The 20,307-nt window shown below is 53.7% G+C and overlaps 1 protein-coding gene and 1 non-coding gene across 3 annotated transcripts; one reads left to right on the top strand and one right to left on the bottom strand.

The window, feature by feature from the left end:
• Window positions 1-261: 261 nt before the first annotated feature.
• Window positions 262-560, bottom strand: LOC147528649 (signal recognition particle RNA). The gene has a single exon (XR_015222233.1).
• Window positions 561-3,742: 3,182 nt separating this feature from the next.
• ARF6 (ARF GTPase 6) lies at window positions 3,743-11,401 on the top strand. 2 transcript variants are annotated; one of them, XM_086614197.1, is made up of 2 exons: window positions 3,743-3,751; window positions 9,387-11,401. In XM_086614197.1, the coding sequence occupies exon 2, from the start codon at window positions 9,390-9,392 to the stop codon at window positions 9,876-9,878; it is 489 nt and encodes a 162-aa protein (XP_086470323.1). In that variant the 5' UTR covers window positions 3,743-3,751; window positions 9,387-9,389; the 3' UTR covers window positions 9,879-11,401. The 2 variants fall into 2 exon arrangements, with proteins under 2 accessions (XP_086470323.1, XP_009989291.2); XM_009990989.2 differs by lacking the exon at window positions 3,743-3,751 and having other exon boundaries at window positions 9,316-11,401.
• Window positions 11,402-20,307: the final 8,906 nt, after the last annotated feature.

Here is a 20,307-nt window from a genome sequence, read left to right as displayed (position 1 = left end):
GACTCCAGAGCTGAGAACACAGTATTCCAGGTGGGGTCTCACGAGAGCAGAGCAGAGGGGCAGAATCCCCTCCCTCGACCTGCACAACACAAGCCACCAAAACACGAGCACACCCGAGTGAGCACGGCTTGGGCAACATTTTCAGATCAAACATCTACAGGAGATGCTTTTGCCTTTCCCCAGTATTACCTGACCCTTTTGTGATCGCTCCTCAGCACAGACAGCTGACAAGCACAGGATCATGCGGGGGAAAGATGCCAAAAGAAGCTGGGTCCCGCCCTCTTGCCCAGGCTGTGCTACAGGGACCATTCACAGGCGCCATCCCGCTACTGACCGGCACGGGAGCTTTGACCTGCTCCGTCTCCGACCTGGGCCGGTTCACCCCTCCTTAGGCGACCTGGTAGCCCCCGGCTCCCCCAGGACCACCATATCGATGCCGGCCTTAGCGCGGACGCCCGCTCGGCACAGCTCGCTGCAGCCCAGAACCCCCGGGCTCAAGCCGTCCGCCAGCCTCAGCCTCCCCGGCGCTTGGATTACAGGCACAAGCCACTGTGCCCGGCTGGCCACGGCTCCCGCTGCATCTGCTCTCCAGCGTTCAGAGACCAGCTCCTCCGGCCTCGCCGTGGCAGCCAGGGAATCCAGCAGCTGGATGCATTAATGCTTCAGCAGCACGGTGGGAACACCGAGAGAAAGGAGCATCGAATACAGGAAGCAAAATTTAGCTCTTCAAGTGGAGATTCAACACATTACTTTACTTTAGAAGGGCCAAGTTAGGCTGTTGTAGGCTAAAAAGTTAAGTTCACGGTCCTGCTCTAAGACTAGTCCAGTGTGAGCGCAGAAGGATTTGCTGAAGAGAGTCTAAGAGGCAACCTACTTGCTGCAGTGAGTACCTGAACTGTTTCGATGCTCAGAGTAGGATATAAAAGTAACAAAAACGTACTGCAAGGAATAAAATGCAGGAGCTTCTTGCCTTTATCCATTCACTGCTGCAACAGACAGCTGTCTAGAAATACTTTCACAGAGTATTTGAGATCTTCACTGTGGGTTTTGCCTCTCTCAGTTTTGCCTCGGTTCCAGAGATGGACGTACCTCCTCCTCAAGGCTCAGGCACACCTCCTGCCCGTCACCAGACCCACCAGCAGCCACTCAGGAGGTATCTAAGCATTTCTTTCAGACTGCCTGACCCAAGTCAGTGGAGCAAAGTCCAGGGCTAAAGTACACGCACGGCAAACCCATCTCAGAAAAGACAAACAAGGTCTTCCCCAGCGCCGCACGAGCTTGGTGCCCTTAAGGGTGTCAGCACTGCGTGGAAGGGAGAGACATCTTGTTCTGGGCTCCTGTTATCTACTTAAGGAAGAGCTGTCAGTGACAGCTGGAGTTTTGGTTAAAGGCATTAGGATAATGACTTGGGGTCATGAGCATGAGGAGATGTAGGCTTGACATCCACAAATGGAGGCATCTCCATCTAAGAAATAACACTTAGCGCACAGCCAGGCATCCCTCTCCTGTCCCCTCCTCCTACCAGCAACACAGGGACTGCTTCTTCCTGCCACAAACACGCGAATTTCCCATCACATGAAAAAACGGAGCAGGAATGACTCAAGATAGCAGGGGCGTGAAACTACCTGTTTTGCCGGAGAAAATCTGACGGGAAGGAGCTTGGCAGACAGACAAGAGACAAGGCACAGTCAGGACACAGATATGGAGCCCTGGCAGCAGCGCCAGCCCACTGGCCCAGAGCTTTGCCCTGCTGTGACTCCCAGCCACCAAAGCAGCACCTGAAATAAAAAAACGAGGCCACTCAGAGCTGGGGAAACCTCGGCTGCTCGGCTCTGAGCTCAGGGGGAGCTTTGCTCCGTGGTGCTCATCCAACAGCCGGTTGCCGCATCTTGCTCAGCGGGAGCAGCTGCTCCAGGCTCCCGCTGAGCTCCCCCACGGGCAGGAGCTGTGGCTTTGTGCAAAGCGTTACGGCTAAGCCGGGCTCCAGCCTCCCGAAGAACCGGCTTTGGGATCCCACCGAGCTCCAAACCTCCACCCCTCGCGAGGGCCAGGCAGTGCTCGCGCTGTGTCTGCAACCAGAGACCCTTTGAATGACAACTAAAGCACACTTTTTGGGAAAAGAAGTCCTTGGGAACTGCCTGCAAAAACCCCTCTGCATCAGGGCGTGGATGCAGAATACAGCAGATTTCTGCTGGCCCGCAGCGTTGACTGCAAAGCATCCCCACCCTGAGCTTCTCGGGTGTCCCCGTGTCACTGCCATGCTTTGCAAGACAGCAGAACGGCCCAGAACATCTGGGCATCAGCAATGGCCTGGCTTGGGGTCCAAAAACCTCGGGATGCAGGTCTCCACGGGGTCAGCCAGCACATCCAGCTGATTCCTGGAGGTCACTGTTGTACCTCCTGCTCTGCTGCTGCTGGGAAATACGGGGTGTGAAAATGCAAAAATCAGAGAGAGAAGGAAAAGCCCCACAAATTATTTTTACTCTTGTAAAGGCTTCATGGTTTTTCAGGCTGATAATGTCACGGTGGTGATCCAGGATTTTGGCATATGGAAGTTTGGCCAGGCAGTGAGCCCCATCTACATTTCCTCTGTCTGGTCCTGAAAATAACCTGTGAAGGGAGAAGCCAGCTGGTTTGCTAGTAGTAACTGCAAAGGCATTTCGATGCACTTAAGATACAAAACAAACCCAAACAGCCTGGAGGACAAACTGTTTTTCCTGCTGGGAGGCCACTTTGGAAGAGCTCTTCCCCACTCCCACAGAAGGCTGGAGGAATTCCAGGGAGACGAGGACAGGGCTTTCTCCTGATGAGAAATATGAGATTCCTAGTGATTCTTCAGGGTCCTCATTACACCATTTCGGCACACACAGAGGAAATCTGCCGCAGTCAGAATACTCTACAACACCCCCTTCCCACCTCTACTCCTTCCCTAATGCTGTTAACCGTATGGGAAGAGCCCAAGGATCTGTTTAATGCCACGCTGCCGGCAAAGTGTGCATCGCCAGGGACTGCAGGCTGAGTTTCCTGGCCAAGCCCAGCTGCTGCGGTTGCACGGACACAGACATGGCAGAATTGCAGGAAATAGGGCTGAGACACCCACAGGGGACCATCTCCGCCACTCCCTGCCTACGGGCAGGAGTGACCACAGCCCATCCCTCCTGGAAAGTGCTTCTCTAACCTGGTTCACCCCAACAGAGGACACTTGGGCCATTGTATCAGATCTCTCGATGATAAGAAATCTACCAGTAGAATGCAATCGTAATCTCAAGGATATCATTTGTTTTCACAACAGAAGGATTTATTTAACATAGATACTAAACCCGAAGCATTATTATATTCCTTCCTTGGAAGGCCACAAAGGTCTTTGAAGGATCAGTGCAACAAAGTCTCTTCCCATCTCCCTCTGCCAAAAGAAGAGAGAAAAGTCAGCAAGATGAGCTACGCCATGTTGAAATAGGTTTGGTCTGATCATCTAAACTGATTGAGAAGGTAGTTATATTCAAAGAGATAAAAATGAATGGGGGTATCGATTCATTTCCTCGAGGTTTGCTTGTTCTGATGTGATGGCTATGATGTAAAGTTGAAGGTGTGTCATCTTCATTCACCACTTTATTGTGACAACGCTCGGATCACTGGTGGAGGACAGAACACGCAAACAGAGCCTTACAAAATGGTGAAAACCAATAGATGTAAACCTTGGTACCTGCACCGCCCGTAAGTTCCTTACGGAGAAAGAAAAGAGAAGGACCAGGTTGCCCTGCAGCCAGGTCCAGATGAGGCATCAAAAGGTCCTACAGGTATTTGCTGTCTTTTTCCCCAAGCTTTAATCCATAATCACTTTATAACCATAATTGCTTTTTACTCTCTGGGCTGTAAATCCATACCAGCACACAACAGGCGCTGCATCCAGTGACACATTGTCAGCCTGCGCTCACTTTTAAAATATTTAACTTCTGCAGGCTACCCAGTAACTCGCCGGGTGTTGCCAAGGACCCGAGAAGGTTTTTAATTCTTAAGCAGGTATGTGAAACTGAACCCCTGCCAAGAGGTCACGTTTTTCAGGTAATCTAGAGCACGTTCAGGTATTGTAAAAGCTTTTGTTGGGTATTTGACCTTGAAAATCAGCCAGCAACGTAAGAACCTGTGCCATATGGAGTATAGATAGTGCCCAACCTGTACTTCTTTTCCCAAGGAGTGGTTACAGAGTGCAGATTTGTGTCGACTTTCTGCAGGCTGAGCACTGAGCTGAAGAGGCTGCTTTGCTCAAACCAGCACACTTCTTCCCCTTTGATGACACGTTTCCATCCCACAGTTACTGAAGTCGCTGTCTCAAAAATAAGAACCTGGGAAAAAATCACATTTTAAAGGCTCGCCACACAAGCTACGCCATGTCCTGGCTCTCCAGAGTAAGATGCAGTAAGTCTGCAGGGACACGGCAGTGGGGTTCCTCAGACAACGAAGCCTTTGTTTGCTCTACCAAATTATCCCGTTTACATTCTGCTTCCTGTTTACCGTCCTTTCTCTTCATTTACAGAAACTACTGTGACTCTACACAAAAGCGTTTCAAAAGTAGGTGGTGCTCTCTCACCAGCTTCTCATCTATTCTCTGCAGGGTTGGGAAACGTGAGCTACAAGGACTGACGTGCACACAGTTTATTAGTGACTAATTTGAGATCTCAACTATTGAAAGTGCTGACTTCTCAAATGTCTTTTTGCTACACATCAGCCCAAAGAGCAGAAATCATTACTTTAGAAACACATGCCAAACCCTGTAAAATCTTCTTCTGGTGCACAGACCGTACGTGCAGAAAGTTCTCCTGAAGGGCAGGGAGGATCCTCACAAATAAAGCCCAGCACAGGTGAAAAAGCATTCACCTCAGTGGATCCCATTCCTCTTCTATGGCACAATGCCACATCCTCACATCCTCAATTAAGTTTTGGATTTCCTGTGCGAAGGAGCACACCGTATCGCTTCTCTTCGACAGGTTTTTATACTTGGATGATGGCAAGGTCAACTTTGGACGCTTTTGGCACAGTGGCAGTTGAAGAATACAGCACCATGCTCCAGCTCAGGGCTGGTCCAGGCTGAAAATCACTGATGAGCAGCGGAGGCAGCAGTGGGAGAGCTCAGGGAGCTATCAGGGTGCCCAGCCTGTCCCCACTCCGGCTGCCAGGGATGGGACACGCAGCTCCTAAAGGCTCAGGGACCCATGGGACAAGAGGCCGTTGAGCAGAAGCTGCTGACCACAAACCTGGAGCATCGTGGCTCATCTCAGCCACAGGTCCACCCAGGGCAGGACACGCACCAGGAAAGGAGAGGGCCCATGCTGGCAAAGGGATAATTCAGATTGGAGCACCCTCTCATTTGCTGATGTCAAGCATGGGCAGGCAGGAACCCTGTGGGGAGAGGAGCAGCTCAGGAAGTGGCACTGCCACTTAGGTGCTGCTGTAAGAGCAGCTGCCATCTCCCTGAGAGCAGCTCCCCGCCTTGGCATGCACCCGAGTATTTCACAGGTCCCATCACTTCCAGTTTACCAGGAGGGAAAGGAGAAAAGGAGCTCAGGAAAAACAGAAGAGCCCAGCTGTTTGCCAGGTGAAATGGGCAAAGCCAAAGCTGGCCGAGCCCCACCTGCAGACAACCCCAGGGCTGAGGAACGATGCGGTCACCAACTAACCTAAAAAAGCCCTGATTCAAGAGGAGACACCTAAGGAACCACACATCTGTGTCCAAAACAGAGGGAGATGGGGACAGAAAAGGCACTTCCCCACTCTGCAGTTACTCAGTTCGGTTGGTTTGTGCCTGGTGGTACAGCACCGCAGCACAGCGTGGACAGACAGGTGTCCCAGTTTCACCGGCTGTGCTGGCTGCCAGGTGCTGATACACTTAATGCTTGGGCTCCACATTCCTCATCCGGTGGATCCTGGGAGAAAGCACCAAAGGCAACTCTCAGCTATTAAAAAGCAGAAAAACCTCATGTAGGGTTGCACCCTCCCCTAACGCTTTACGCAGCCAGAACAAAAACGCTCACGAGGCGGCCATTTCCTGGAACCAGAAAACGCTGCTCTGAGGCCAGCAAGTACCGCAACCGACACCTCCACAGAGATAAAGGCAGGACTTGAAAGCTCCTGACATCTCCTTTCCTAACTGTTTTGGTCAAGACCCATGGTGTGGTACTACTGCTGCTCGTGTTCACCAGCACGGAAACGGTCACTCGGAACAGAGCCACGTAGAAACCCACGAGCGTCCACATCCTGATGTTAATTTTAGCCCTGCTCTGCAGTAAACTCTATTTAAACAAATTTCCCATGCTGTCGAGAGGAGACTGAACAAACTGCATCCAGTGGGATCACTACAGCTTGCTGGAAACCCCATGCCAGTGCAGCACTTCACAGTACCATCTGCTGCTTTAAACATGAGAGTGTGAGCTCTGGCACTGCCCGATGCACGCGGGGACACTCGTGAGCCCTGGTGTCGGCAGGCTGTACCCCTGGCGCAGCCTGCACGCGCTCATTAGGAGAGGTCACGGGTGGCATATTTTCCTTGGCGTCCTCCCTCTTTGCTCGCTGTATGGAAGAGCACGGCTTCCTTGGAAACTCGTCCTCCACTTAATAATTCCGTAGTCTAGGAAATCTCCTGATCTTCGAGACTTTAAAGACACCAAACAACTTCCCTTTTGCTGCTTTGCACGTGCCACAGAATTGCGAAAATGTCCACCATAAAAATGAACTCCAAGTTTGGTATTTTTGAAGGGACAGGAGGATATGGTGAAGCCAGTCTTACACACGCAACCCCACGTGAAAGCATGCCTGTGCTCTCCCAAGAGCCACACGGTCCAGAAGGTGACCACATCACCTGTCCTCCCTGAAGCTGAACCCTAAGTGACCACAGAACTTTTTGCTGGTTTTGTGTTCTGGATGCTGCTTCTCACGTCCACTCCATCATCAGCTCAGAAGCAACTGCCACCAACACAGGCTTGCTTTACCCTTGCCTTCTTCCCCACAGGCCCCGCCAGCAGGAATTTGGCAGGTAGCCCCCTGCTAGCCCCCCAGCATGCCAGGCCTGGAGGACCAGCCTCATGCTGCTTCCATGTACCAGCCTTGCTGGCACGTCACCAGGAGAGTGCAGTTGCAACATGTCGTGCCCGTGAAACCGGCCGAACGTGTGCCTGCGGTGTACGCGTGGAGGGTGCCGCTCTGTGTCATGCTGGGCGTGCTGGGGCACTGCTCCCAGGAAGGCAGCTGAGGCCTGTGGCCCAGTATGGGAACACTGGGTTTCCCGAGAGGTTGGTCACAGCTTGAATTTCACTGGTCTGAATTATAGGGAGCAGCCCAAGAGAGTAAGGAGCCATAAACCCGATGACGCTACACATCACAGAACAGTCTGGGTTGGAAGGAACCTTTAAACGTCATCTAATCCACCCTCCCTGCCATGAGCAGGGACATCTCTGCTATGGAGACGGGCTGAGAGAGTTGTGGCTGTTCAGCCTGGAGAAGGGAAGGCTCCAGGGAGACCTTCTAGCAGCCTTCCAGTACCTAAAGGGGGCCTACAGGACAGCTGGAGAGGGACTTTTTCCAAGGGTGTATAGTGACAGGACATGGGGAAATGGCTTTAAACTGAAAGAGGGGAGATTTAGATTGGATGTAAGGAAGAAATTTTTCACTCCGAAGGTGGTGAGGCACTGGCACAGGTTGCCCAGAGAAGTTGTGGCTGCCCCATCCCTGGAAGTGTTCAAGGCCAGGTTGGATGAGGCTTTGGGCAACCTGGTGTAGCGGAGGGTGTCCCTGCCCATGGCAGGGGGGTTGGAACTGGATGATCTTTGAGGTCCCTTCCAACCCAAGCCACTCTGGGATTCTCTGATTCTCTGATCTTCAACTCGATCAGGTTGCTCAGAGCCTTGCCCAGCCTGACCTTGAACGTTTGAAGGGATGGGGCACCTACCACCTCTCTGGGCAACCCGGTCCAGTGTTCCACTACTCTCAGCGTACGAAATCCCAGCATTTTAAGACAGGGTTTCAGTGTTACACAGGAGAGGCTCTTTTCGGAGGGCTGTGGCGAGGCCCCACCCCAACAGAGCACAGGTATGGCGGCAGGACTGAGCAAAGCCACCTCCCCCGCTCCTGCTGCACTGCCCGCGCCGAGTCCCTCTGCTTCATCACCCAGAGCTCGGACCCTCCCCACAGCCCCGTCGGCACCACACGGGCGGCGGCGCGACCGCCCCGCCACCCGCCGCCGAGGCGCTGCCGGCCCCTTTAAGACGCGCCCCTGGCGGCCTCCGCGTGCTTCTGCTGACGTTTGATCGCGTGGCGCCTCTCCCCACCGAGGCCCCGCCCCCCCCAGTCGTCCGCATGCGCAGTGTCGGCAGCAGGAGCCCGGCCCCGCCCCGTCCCGGTGCGGCGCGCGCGCCGCGCAGGCGCAGCAGCAGAGGAGGCTGTGCCCCCGCCCGCCTACGGGGAGGGCGGGGCTGCGACGGCGCATGCGCGCCGCTCCTCCCGGGCAAATCAGACGGACGCTCCCGCCCTTCCGCTCCGGGTCGCGCTGTCTGCGCATGCTCCTTCCCGCGCCTGAGGGGGCGGGGCTCCGCTCGCCGCAGCTGCGCAGGCGCAGTCACCACCCGAGGCCGCGCGGGAAGCGGGACGGCGCGCGCTCAGGGGGGCGGGGGGAGGCGGTGCTCCGCGGCCCCTCGCCCCGCCCTCCCCGCGGCGCATGCGCGAGCGGCGGCGGCGGCGGCGGGGGGCGCCGTTGAGCGGCCCGTCGCGCGGGGCGGGGGCGCCGCGCGCAGGCGCGGTGGCGGCGGAGGGGAAGTGAGGCGGGCGCGCGCGGCGCCTTTTCCGGCGGTGCTGGCTGAGGGAGCGGCGCGGCGCAGAGCGGAGCCGGCCCCGAGCCCGCGGCGGCCCTGAGGTAACTGCCGGCGGCTCCTCTCCCCTCCTCCCCTCTCCGCCCTGCCCCGTCTCACGCTCTCTTCGTCCCTTTGCAGGCGGGACGCGGAGCCGCCGCCCCTGAGCCGGCATCCATGAGCTGAGGCGTCGGGGCGGGAGCCAAGGCAGGAGCGCGGGCGGAGCCGCCGCCGCCGCCTCAGGCCCGGCGGAGGAGCGCGGCGCGGCCCCTCTTCCCGCGGCGCCCGGGCCGCGCAGCACCGCCAGGCCTCCCCTCACCCCCGCCCCCACCTCCCCGCTTCCGCAGCCGCCCCATGCGCGGCCGGCGCTGAGCCCCGCCTGCCCGTGCCCTGACACATCGCCCCGCTCCGCGCCGGCCGCCGCCCCGCGCGGGCTGCTTGCCCGGGCCGCCGCTCGCCCTCCGCTCCCCGCCACCCCCCACCCCGGAGGCGCCGGGCCCCTTGGATGCCGCCGAGATGGGCAAGGTGCTGTCCAAGATCTTCGGCAACAAGGAGATGCGGATCCTGATGCTGGGTCTGGACGCGGCGGGGAAAACCACCATCCTGTACAAACTGAAGCTGGGCCAGTCCGTCACCACCATCCCCACCGTGGGCTTCAACGTGGAGACGGTTACGTACAAAAACGTCAAGTTCAACGTGTGGGATGTCGGGGGCCAGGACAAGATCCGTCCCCTCTGGAGGCACTACTACACGGGCACGCAAGGGTTGATCTTTGTGGTGGACTGCGCCGATCGCGACCGCATCGACGAGGCCCGCCAGGAGCTCCACCGCATTATTAACGACAGGGAGATGCGGGATGCCATCATCCTCATCTTCGCCAACAAGCAGGACCTGCCCGATGCCATGAAACCCCACGAAATCCAGGAGAAACTGGGCCTGACCCGGATCAGGGATAGGAATTGGTACGTGCAGCCCTCCTGTGCTACTACAGGGGATGGACTCTATGAAGGGCTGACATGGTTAACGTCCAATTATAAATCCTAATGAGAGAATAACTATTTAGTCTACAAAGAATTAAGAAAAAAAAAAAAAATTAAAAATAACCCACATGGCTTTCCGGAAGAATGATTCTCTACTGAAAAGTGAAACAAAAGCATCCATAGGATTATGATGATCACCTTTCTCCAGTTACCACCCTTTCCTTCGGCACACTTGACTGGATTCCTGTTTTAACTCTCCTTGCTTGGCGTTAGGATGCTCTAATCTCCGAATGTGACATGAACACAGGCACTAGATGCTATGGCAGACTTCCAGCAAACGGGGGAAAGACACATTGTAGACTTGCTAAGTAACTTTTTTTTTTTTCTTGATAGCCCTTAAGATGGTTTGATTATTTTGGGGGATGGTTGGGGGAGGGGTACCGTTTTCAGTGTATGCTTTCTGGTTCTACTTTTTTTGATTATCTTTTTTTTTTTTTCCTTCTATCACTTTGCTGTAGATTGCTACTTTTTTGCATTCATGCAGAATATGTTGATAGGTCTACTTCATCTAGTAAACTGAAAATTATTGCTTAAAATCAAACTGCAGTCTGTCTTTTTATATTAAGGCCTTTTTTTTTTTTTTCAAGTTCTGTTAATCTGTAATTAAACGGCGACTCTCAGTCTGTCTTCATATCTCAGACTAATAACGAAGCAAATTCTTGCCGGCAGTGGCAGGTAGTGAGAGCGCCGCTGTAACGTGTTCAAAGCGCGTAGCAGGCGTGATGTAACGCAAGAACTGCTTTGAAATGTCAGCTGGGAAGTTCTGAACCATCCGTTGTGCACGAGGGGGGATGCAAACGAGCTCCCCGTACCACAGAGCACCCATATAGCAAGTATGTCATGGATGATGTCATAGTTCCAGGGTAGATACCGTTCAGTTTTCCGCTTGCACGGTGAACTGAAGGGATGTTTAGCTGCAGTTTTTACTCCTCGTGTCAGTCTGGGATTCAGTGCCAGATAGTTCCTTCCCGAAAATGCAGCAATAACAAAGCGTTGCAACAAGTTTTACTCCAGATTGCAGGCGTTCAGGCAGAAATCTAGCACTGACTCGCCCGTCTGGTGAGCGAGGCAAATCACTTTCATCTCAAAACAGCTGAAGACATCAGAATCTCGGAAGGATTTCTGATTCCTTCTGACGTGCATGTAGTGGAGAAAGAAATTGTGTTCTTTTTCCCTTCAGTTTTCTAGACTTCTGAAGGGGCGAGTTCTGTGCTGAGCTTTCACTGAGCTCGGTGATTCTGACGTCTAATAGTCATTTTGAGGAAATCACTCATGGGTTTAGTTTTCCAAGGCTGAACTCATGGAGTAGTTGCGGTCTTCGTAGCCGGTTGTTGCTGTAGTCCTGTCGGAAGGGAACTATGTTGGGTGTCTGAAGCCCAGGGAGTAACTACTAATGAGAGCGGGGAGGGGAGAGAGAGAGGGAGAATACGACTATGAATGTAAACTTCCATAATTAGTTCTTAAAGGGCAAGCAGCTCATTTGCCATGTCACAGTTTGCAGCTGGGACTGGCAAAACAGGAAAAAAAAAACCCACCCGGAATGAGTATTAGTGTAAAAACTTAGTTGAGTATTAATGCTGGGTGCAAAAAAAAAGTTCAAGCAGCTGGTTCTCATTCAGCCTTAAGGATTACCTTCAGCTTTCCTCAAGGGGTTAAAACTCAATTGGGGAATTCTAGGAATGTATGCTACAAAACCAGAAGAAAATTATGGGTTTTTTTCCTTTTTTTTTTAATTCAACAATACGAGTTTTACATGAAATTGGGGGCATTACACTACATTTCTGCAGTGTTGACTCTGCATGCTGAGTACGTTGTGTATGGAGCTCTTACCAAAGATGTGCGGGAAGATAAAAACACGGAATTCACTTCTGAAATGGAATGCTTTGGGCCACTTAAAGGTTCCTTTAGAATATGGTTCCAAAAAGACTTATCTGGATGTGGGTTGCAAATGGGACTGAGTGGCTTCTTGATGCCAGAAGATAGAGCACTGATTGACTTTGTAAGTTAAAAGAGGGTCTGCAAAAGCTTAACGTAAAAAAACTCTTAAATCTCAGCTCTGAAGAAGAGGAAGTGAGATTTTTATTTCTTTTTTTTGCTCAAGGCTTTTTGCCGTTGGAATATCATTGCTCTATTTTCTAGCTTTTTTTTTTTTCCTGTTGATGTAACTTAACAAATGGTGTGGTGGTATAAAGGCTAAAAATACAAGAATATGGTTACTGTTTTCTTCTGGAGCGTAAATAAAACAGCCAAGCACAAAGTAAATGCCTAAACTGGAAAACTTGAAGCTCTATTAATGGTTCTTGAACTTTCTTAAATCTATTCTCAGTCAACGTGAAAACTTGGATAACTTCATTTTTCGTCTGAGTTGATTTACTGTTTTCTCTCCGAACGCTGGGGCAGGTTTCTTTGCTAGACTTTGAGTTGAATTCCCAGTTTTGTATTTCCTCAGTAACTTTGTTATTCTGTTTTTGTAGGCGAAAGGAAACTGGTTATGCTTCTGAATTTTTTTAATGTCTTTTTTTTTTGGGGGGGGGGGGGGGAGGAGAAAAAGTTGCTGAAACGTGTGGCAGAGACTTTGAAAATAAACGGCCGTTGCGACTGAGCAAAACCCGAAGGTTTCACTTTCAACATGTCCTTTACGGGTCGTGGCTGAACCTCACCACTAACTAACTGGTGGCTGTCAAACGTGGCCTGTAGGACGGCGTGGCCATCTGTGAGAAACCCTGCGATTTAAAAACTGATCCGCGGTTGAAGCGCATCGATTCGTCTTCGTGTGGATTCATGGAGTAAGTTCTGGGTGGCGTTAATGGTGTCTGATCAGTGAACGAGTCTGTGATCTCCCTGACTGAAGTAAACGGGAATTTTGTGTTCTCAATGTGGCTGTAGTGTTGGTGAAGAACTCTTAAGCGGAAAATAAAGCAATTACACAGCGGAGTTACTGGTATGTTACTTGTATTTCATTCCGAGAGACGCAGAGAGGGGCCGTGTGGAGCTGGAGTGGAGCGTTCCGCCGGCAGAGAGGTCTCTGTTCCGTGTGTCACAGCTTGGAAGCCCGGCTGGAATTCCCGTGAGACTTATTAGCCACTATTTTCACAAGTGGAAGGGACGACACTTCTTGTCACTTGCAGTTAACAAACTTTAGTGTCACGTTTATACTGCCTCAGCGCCATTTGGGAAGGTGACCAGCTCCGTGGGAGGGCACGGAAGGGCTGTTGCCGAGCAGGATGGTACCGTGTTTCACGGACAAAATCACTCGGTCGGAAAGGGAAGATGTTAGGTCGGTGTAGGAAACGCGGCGGCGGACAAAAGGGGGGGATGAGTGAATGGGGGTGCTTGCGGAGCGACAGACGTGGAATTGGGATGTCCTCGGTGCCCGGACAGGGCACGAGCTGAGGAAAGGACTCGGGCAGGTGCTGCAGGGAGGGCGCTGGGGCGGCTGGGAGCGGAGCAGCGGGCTGGGGCAGCTGCTGTCCTGCGGGCCCGGGGAAAGGCAGCGGTGCTCCAGGAGCCACCCACAGATCCCAGCCCGGAGCCGGGCGTCGGGCAGGGCCTTGGCTGGCAGAGGGGACACAAGCTCTTGAGGGAGCTCCCATGGCCACGGGTGCAAAGCCGAGCATCAGCCGCTCCGACTGTCCCCGCGTCGCGAAGCTTTCGGGAATTGCCGCTCCGACCATCCCTGTGTTGCAAAGCTTTCGGGAATGGCCACTCTGACCGTCCCCGTGTCGTGAAGCTTTCGGGAATGGCCGCTCCAACTGTCCCTGCGTCACGAAGCATTCGGGAATCGCTATTCTGACTGTCTCCGCGTCGCGAAGCTTTTGGGAATGGCCGTTCTGACCGTCCCCGTGTCGTGAAGCTTTTGGGAATGGCCGCTCCGACTGTCCCCGCATTGCGAAGCTTTCGGGAATCGCCAGGAGATGTTACTCAGCCAGGTGGGAGTTCCTGGGTGCGGGGTGGGCTCACCGCCGCCGCAATCCTCCGCAAAGCCTTTTCATCCCGGGGTGTTCGGGCTGGCCTCCGTCTACCTGAATGTCAGTTAAGGGTGTGGCTGTGTAAATGAACTTACTCTGATTTAATTAAACTACTCGGGAGTTTGGAAACAAGGCTCCAGAAGAGTAAACTCGTGTCTCTTCCGTTGTAGTAGTGAGTCATTTTTCAAAATGTCAGCACTTATCGTTTGAAATCAGACCTCTGTTAACGGCAGCGGTTAGCGTGACTCCCCGGAGCACCCTTCCCGAATCGTGCCGTGACTCACCCTTCAGCTGGGCTTTTTTTTTCCCCCCAGTCACAGGGCCGCGGTCCTCATGGACAGGGTTTGGAAAAAATGCGCCTGCCATCCTTAATTGGAAAGTAACCCCGCTGATAGGATAGTCCTCCCAGAGGAATGTCTCTGGGTTTAAGAAAACCAAAAATGAGTTGCATCGTCGAAACAGCTGGCTGCAAGATGGGTGGTAGCCGGTCACTTCGCTGATGGACCTGAGCGTTGTTTGCCTTGTCGCCGGGAATGGGAGAGCAGAGAACTTGCTCCGGAGCGTGGAAGCAGCCTTGGTGTGGGCATCGTGACTCAGGCTTCCCACTAGCGCACGGCTGTGGTTTTCATCTTGGATTTCTTGCTAATATCTGTCCAGCCTGAAGGGCTCAGTATGTGGAATCTGAAATCGGCTTTGGTGCTTTCTGGAAAAAAAAAAAAAGCTTTCCACTCGCCTTGGGGGGGGAAACGTCAACTTTCAAGGGCTGCTGGTGAGTTAGTGGCATCTCCGCTTAATAACTCTGTTCCTCTTCTGAGGAAAACTCAGAACTTCTGAGGAAAACGTCCTAAAACGCGACTCTGGCACTGGTGCTGCTCAAACCTGTGAGTGTCAGAACGAGGTGCGAGCAGACGCTTTCAGGACGGATGACTGGAGCACCACGAGCCATCCCGCTCCCAAACTCCGGAGCGCCCCGAAGAGCGAGGTAATTTTAGCCCCGCCGTTGCTTCCGGAGGGGTGAAACGGGTGAGCCAGAGCCCCGCGGCGCTCGGCAGCGCTGGGAACTCGCGCAAAAGGCGGATTTTTATGGACGGTAAACCGGGTGTGCGGTGTATCATCCAGGAAGTCGCTCTTCTCTTGCTTAAGAACAGGTATCTCTGCCTGCCTTAAAAGAGAGAGGAGGAAAAAAGAAAAAAAAAAACAAACCAGTAAAGTTGTGAGTCATCTGGTGAGTTCTCTAGCCTGAGAGTCTGACAGTGGTTTAACAGGCTCAGGCACTTGCTTTGCCTCAAGAGAAATGTTTTGCCTTCCAGAGGATGTGCTTCTCTCCTCTGTTACTGGTTCCTTCAGTCGTATCTTTTAGGGCAGCGTTGGTTAGAAAAAACACTTCAGCAGGATTTAGAATCATGGATTCATGGAATGGTTTGGGTTGGAAGGGACCTCAAAGATCATCCAGTTCCAACCCCCCTGCCATGGGCAGGGACACCCTCCACTACACCAGGTTGCCCAAAGCCTCATCCAACCTGGCCTGGAACACTTCCAGGGATGGGGCAGCCACAACTTCTCTGGGCAACCTGTGCCAGTGCCTCACCACCCTCTGAGTGAAAAATTTCTTCCTTAGATCTAATCCAAATCTAAATTTAGCGGGTGTCTGTTTTGTCAGAGGTGGAAATGGATAACGCTTGAAAATGGATAACGCTTGAAACACTTTTTTTTTTTTTTTTCCATAGGAGTGTTCAGATGAGTGCAACCTCGAGAGGGAACCACCAGCGGCTCCTGGCTCAGTGTAGGTGCCCCTCGTGCCCCAACCGCCCTTCAGACTTGGTGAAAACTCCCTCAGTGGTTAAAAAGAGAAGAGAAGGAAGCCGAGGTGTAGATAACGAGCTGAACTCCTGAACTCGTTTCTGTGTCAGTGCTTAGAATGGATTCCTTGTTTGAAATGTACTGGGGGTAACACTGCCTGGGCCTGGCGCCGGCTTCGTCCCAAAGTTTCTGATGGAGCAGGAGGGGAGGGGAGGTTTTTCTCTCTCATCATTGCAGGAGATGAAAACTTGTGGAATGCTGCAGCGCGATGCTGCGTGGCGCACTGACGGTTGTTGGGCTGGTTTGTAGGAGCGCACTCTCATTTCACTTTTTGGCGGGAGGGGGAAAAGCAGAAAGACCTCGGGACAGCTCACGCCGCGCTCTGCCCTACGCCGGCCCTCGGCCGCTGCCGTTCCAGGAGAGTGGGACAGATGGGCTGAGCTGGTTGCAGACCTCAGTGGCGAGGGAAGCGTTTTCCCAGGCTTAACTCGGACTACTTGAGAAGAGCCTATGGCTCTTTGCGTGCCTGAGCTGCAGCGATGCTTGTCCCCAAGCTGTGAGGGTCACCAGCCTCCAGCACCTGCCTGGATCGTTGCTGCTGGGGACGGAGAGGAGTGGAGGAAAGCGCCCAGAGCTGAAACCAGCCCCAAAACACCTCTGGCATTCATTTGCAGCTGGTATTTGCGGAACAAACTCCTTACGGGAAGGGTGGGAGCTGTGCGGGTTTGCCGCGCTGGGGTAAGGCTGCAGGGTGGAACCGGCACCGGTGCGACGGCCGGTGCTGACAGCTTCCAGCTCGGCGGGAACGTTGGCTTGGCATGCTTCCTCAGAAGGAGACTTGGCACTGTGCGCGCGCGGAACGTGGGATCGCGTACTCCTCGTGCTGTTAATATTTGCCGTTTTTTTTCCCCTGAGGAGCTTTCTACGTTTTCCTTTGGAAAACAGGGGGCTGTTGTGGAGCGGGCACTAACCCCGTGGCTGCTAACTTTCAGCTGCCGCCCGTCAGCGGGCCGAGGTGCGCTCGTGCAGTTATCCCATTAGCTTAACATCTGCCAGAACGCCCTTTCCCCACAGGGGCTGGATTAGTCTGGAACTGACCCAGCTCTTCGGGAAGCTTTTTCCTATCACGTACGTGTGGCTTTCAGTCTGCTTCCCTAACTGTAACCAAACCCAGCGCCCGTCTCTCCCCGTAGAGCTGGAAGTTTTGGCAAGCAAAGCAGTGATTTGGCTCTACTTTTCCCTCCAAAGTAAGTCTGTCCATCTAAGCGCTCAAATTACACCCTATATATCACGTAAATACTCATATTTTCTATCTAAAGGGTCGTTTTGGCTGCGATGACCTGCACTGGGCTGGTTTTCACATCAGCGCTGAGAATAAAAGCATTCCAAGGGGGAGGCAAGGGGCAGCAGCGGGACAGACACTGCTGGTGTGCTTGGTTTCTTCTTGCTGCCTGATACAAAGGTTGGGGACAAACTTCCCAGCACCTGCTAGCTGGAAGACGAGCCAAGCTCAGCAAGGGCCAATGTGAAAGTCGCTGGCGTCCGGCGCTGCATTGTGGAAGGCGTTGAACCGCTGCCAACGAGCTGTCCCTGAATCTCCCTCTGGCTCATCTTACAACCTTGGACTAGTTAATGAATTCCAAGTCCTCCAGCCCTCGCTTCTAAGTATCTTGAGTGTGTGAGCCAGGGTCACCGTCGGCTGGGCTGGGACGCTGCTGCCTGGGCGCTGGCGATTCTCCTGGGCTGCTCCTGCCAGATTCCTGTGGCTGCAAAGGCACCTTTCTGCTTCAGACCTGCTTCTGGCCACGTTTGCTGCAGCTTTCTGGCCCTCTCTAGGGAGGGATGAGAATATTTTAGACCAGGGTTGTCATATGTTCTCCCTTAAGTAATGCTGTCTGCAGCCTTGCAGCTGCAATCTCAGGATCTCAGCTCCTGCCTTACCTGTTTGGTGGATACCTAATCACGAAATTACCTTCTGTGTTTTCCCCTTGATATGACGTTACACTCTTAAACACAGTACCGAAACTTCCCAGCTTTTGTTTCCATCATGAACCTTAATGATTTACAAAGGGGGATGTATCCCCCATGAGAACAAGCTGCAGGTTTTCCACTTTGTTTGATGTTGCCCATGGGTTTCCTTCAACCGAGGCCTCCAGGTCGTGGCCTGAGACCCCTTGCTCCAACGCTACGCTTGCTTGTGCTCACGGTTGCCTCTTCACCCTGCCGGCGTCCCTCCAGCCCCGCTGTGCCGTGGCCATGCCGTGGGGGAGAAGGGAGCTGCACCGCTTCTCCTTCCCCTCTTCCATGCGCTCCAGTGGCTCCCGCTGCCGCTCCTGGTCCTCCCAGAAACGCTCTGAGTAGTGAAACTGGTTGATCACGTTGATGCCGAAGGAGCGCTGGCATCCACCCTGGATCTGTGGATTAACTCGTTCCGTCCGGTGTTTGCCAACTTCTCGGCAGCCTGATGCATTATTCAGCAGCCGGGCTGCTTTCGGCCCTTCGGCAAAACCGGAGCTTCCCAACACTTGAGGGTTTTATGAATTGCCGTCTCTCCTCCGAAGCTTGCAGCTTCCTCCTCCCTTGGATTGCTAATGAACCGCAGGCTGCTTAACACGGAGACCTGGAATACTTTGCTGCCGATTCCCGTAGTTTGGGGAGGAGGCTCGTGGCGAGGAGGCTGACTCCTGAGCTCTAACCCACCTCCCAGCAACCGCCTTTTTAAAACAAGGTGCTATTTAAGGTGTCGGATCTAGGGACGTGTTTAACATTTGCCGACTCCCCAGCATCCCCAGGTTGCCAAAAATATGTGCCGCGGCACCGAGGAAGGCTCCGGGACCGCCGCGCCGCGGCTGCGTGGGTACGGAGCAGCCTCCTCACAAACCTGCAGTTCAAGCCAGGGCACTCGCAGATGATGGATAGGGAGGGTGAGGTGACTAATGAAGAATAAATATCTCGCTGCGCCCTCCTCGTAGGCAGCGATGTCTCAACACACCGATGGCAGATACGGGGAGGTGGGAGGGGGGCCCAGCGGGCTCCATCAGATCTGGTTTTCTTTTGCCTCCAGGTGTAGGAGAAAATGGGGAAAGGCGGAGGCTGTGGTAGCTGGGATGCTCCTGGGAGGGGATGGGGCAGAGGATTGGGGCTGTGTGGATGGTGGCGGGGACGGGAGGGTGACAGGTTCCGGGCAGAGAGGCAGAGCAGTGCCTGGGGGGGTGGCTCTTTCATCCTCAAACAGGTTTATTTCCATTGGTTTTGATGGCAAAACCTGAGCTGGTGCATCCTTTCCCATACTTAAAGAACACCTTTGAGCCTATGCCCGTGGAAGGCGTTTGCAGGGCCATCAGGTCCGAGGTGACAATTTTCCGCCGTCTCTGATTTTTTCCAAGGTACTGCGGAGTCGTTGTTGTCAAAGCCTGTTCCCCGTTTTGGAAACATAATTGAAATTATGCAAATGCTGGTGCGGCACTGGTGAGCGACTGACGTGCTGAACGGCCGGGTGCAGCACTGCTCCGGTGCCAAGCTGCTCTGGCACAAAAGCCTTGTGCCGGTCGGGGGGGCTGGGGGCTCAGCCCAGCTCCTGCCGTGGCTCCCAGTCCCACTTGCACCCAGACTAAGTGTCTGGTCCTGCTCTGGTGGTCCTCAGAGCATTTCGCCGCGTTCATGCCAAAACACCCAGTGCTCGGAGCAGCGGCACTGTTGCTCCACCACCCCAGTGTTGCCACAAGCTGTGGCAGTCGGGGTCCGGGGCTGTGTTGGGGGTGTGGGGTGGCCAAGCTTGTGCAATGCTGGCTCAGAAGGCTCTTTGGTGGGACCAGAGAGTGGAAGCTGGAGCACGAGGCTTGAGGAACCAGAGCAAAACTCTTCCCCCAAGGCTGCTCTTTGGGTTCCAACCCTCCAGAAAGCCCACCCTACCGCAATAGGTGCAGAGGATGGTGCCTGGATCCGATTATGGTTCAGATCCAGGATGAGGTTTGGCACTGCCCTGCTGAGCTGGCCCCGGGAAGGAGCGAGCCCTGGCTGGGTGAAGCTGTTCTTGGCCACCCTTTGTCTTCACACCTCAGCCGTGATGGTCGGCCACGGGAGAGGGGACTAATAAAATCTGGATTCATGGGAGAAGCTGGCTCGGTGGCATCCTGATAGTGCTCTTGGAGCGGGATCCTGGGAGGGGCTGCAGATGCAAAGTCCTTCTGCAGAGAGCTTTGCAAGAGGGAGGAGGATTTTTGCCAAAATAAAAGTGTTTCCCGCCCCCCCACCCATCTAGACCTTTCCAACCGCCGTTCCCTCAACAGTTCCTCTTTTAGCACTGCGTTTCCTAAAAAAAAAAGAAAAGTGTTGACTGCAGCTTTTCTGGAGGCTGCAGCACTCTCGCGTCAGTTAATGCAAAGCTTTTCCCCGGCCTCCTTCCTGCTGTGGTTCCGAGGCTGAATGCAATCTTTTCCGGTCTGATCGCATGGCCGAGGAATGCGTGTGCATATACAGTGCGTGTCTGGAGCGAGTGAAGTGCCAACAACGCGGCTTTCGCCAGCAGCACGGAGGGAAAAATGATGCCCAAGTTGCTGCTTCCTCAGTTCCCTTCGGGTTTGGGATGTCGGGCGACGGGCTGCTCCATCCCAACTTCGGCATCTCCGCCCGCGTTGCGGGTGCGCGGCAGTGATTTCTGTCTCT

The sequence above is a fragment of the Tauraco erythrolophus genome, chromosome 6 (genome assembly GCF_009769465.1).
Source record: "Tauraco erythrolophus isolate bTauEry1 chromosome 6, bTauEry1.pri, whole genome shotgun sequence".
Classification (NCBI taxonomy): Eukaryota; Metazoa; Chordata; class Aves; order Musophagiformes; family Musophagidae; genus Tauraco; species Tauraco erythrolophus.
Note: the sequence above shows the minus strand (reverse complement) of the source record. Positions and strands in the feature narration are given on the sequence as shown.

Bases quoted from the DNA above. Each gene is read 5' to 3' on its own strand.
- ARF6 (XM_009990989.2), top strand. From the start codon at position 9,351: ATGGGCAAGGTGCTGTCCAAGATCTTCGGCAACAAGGAGATGCGGATC.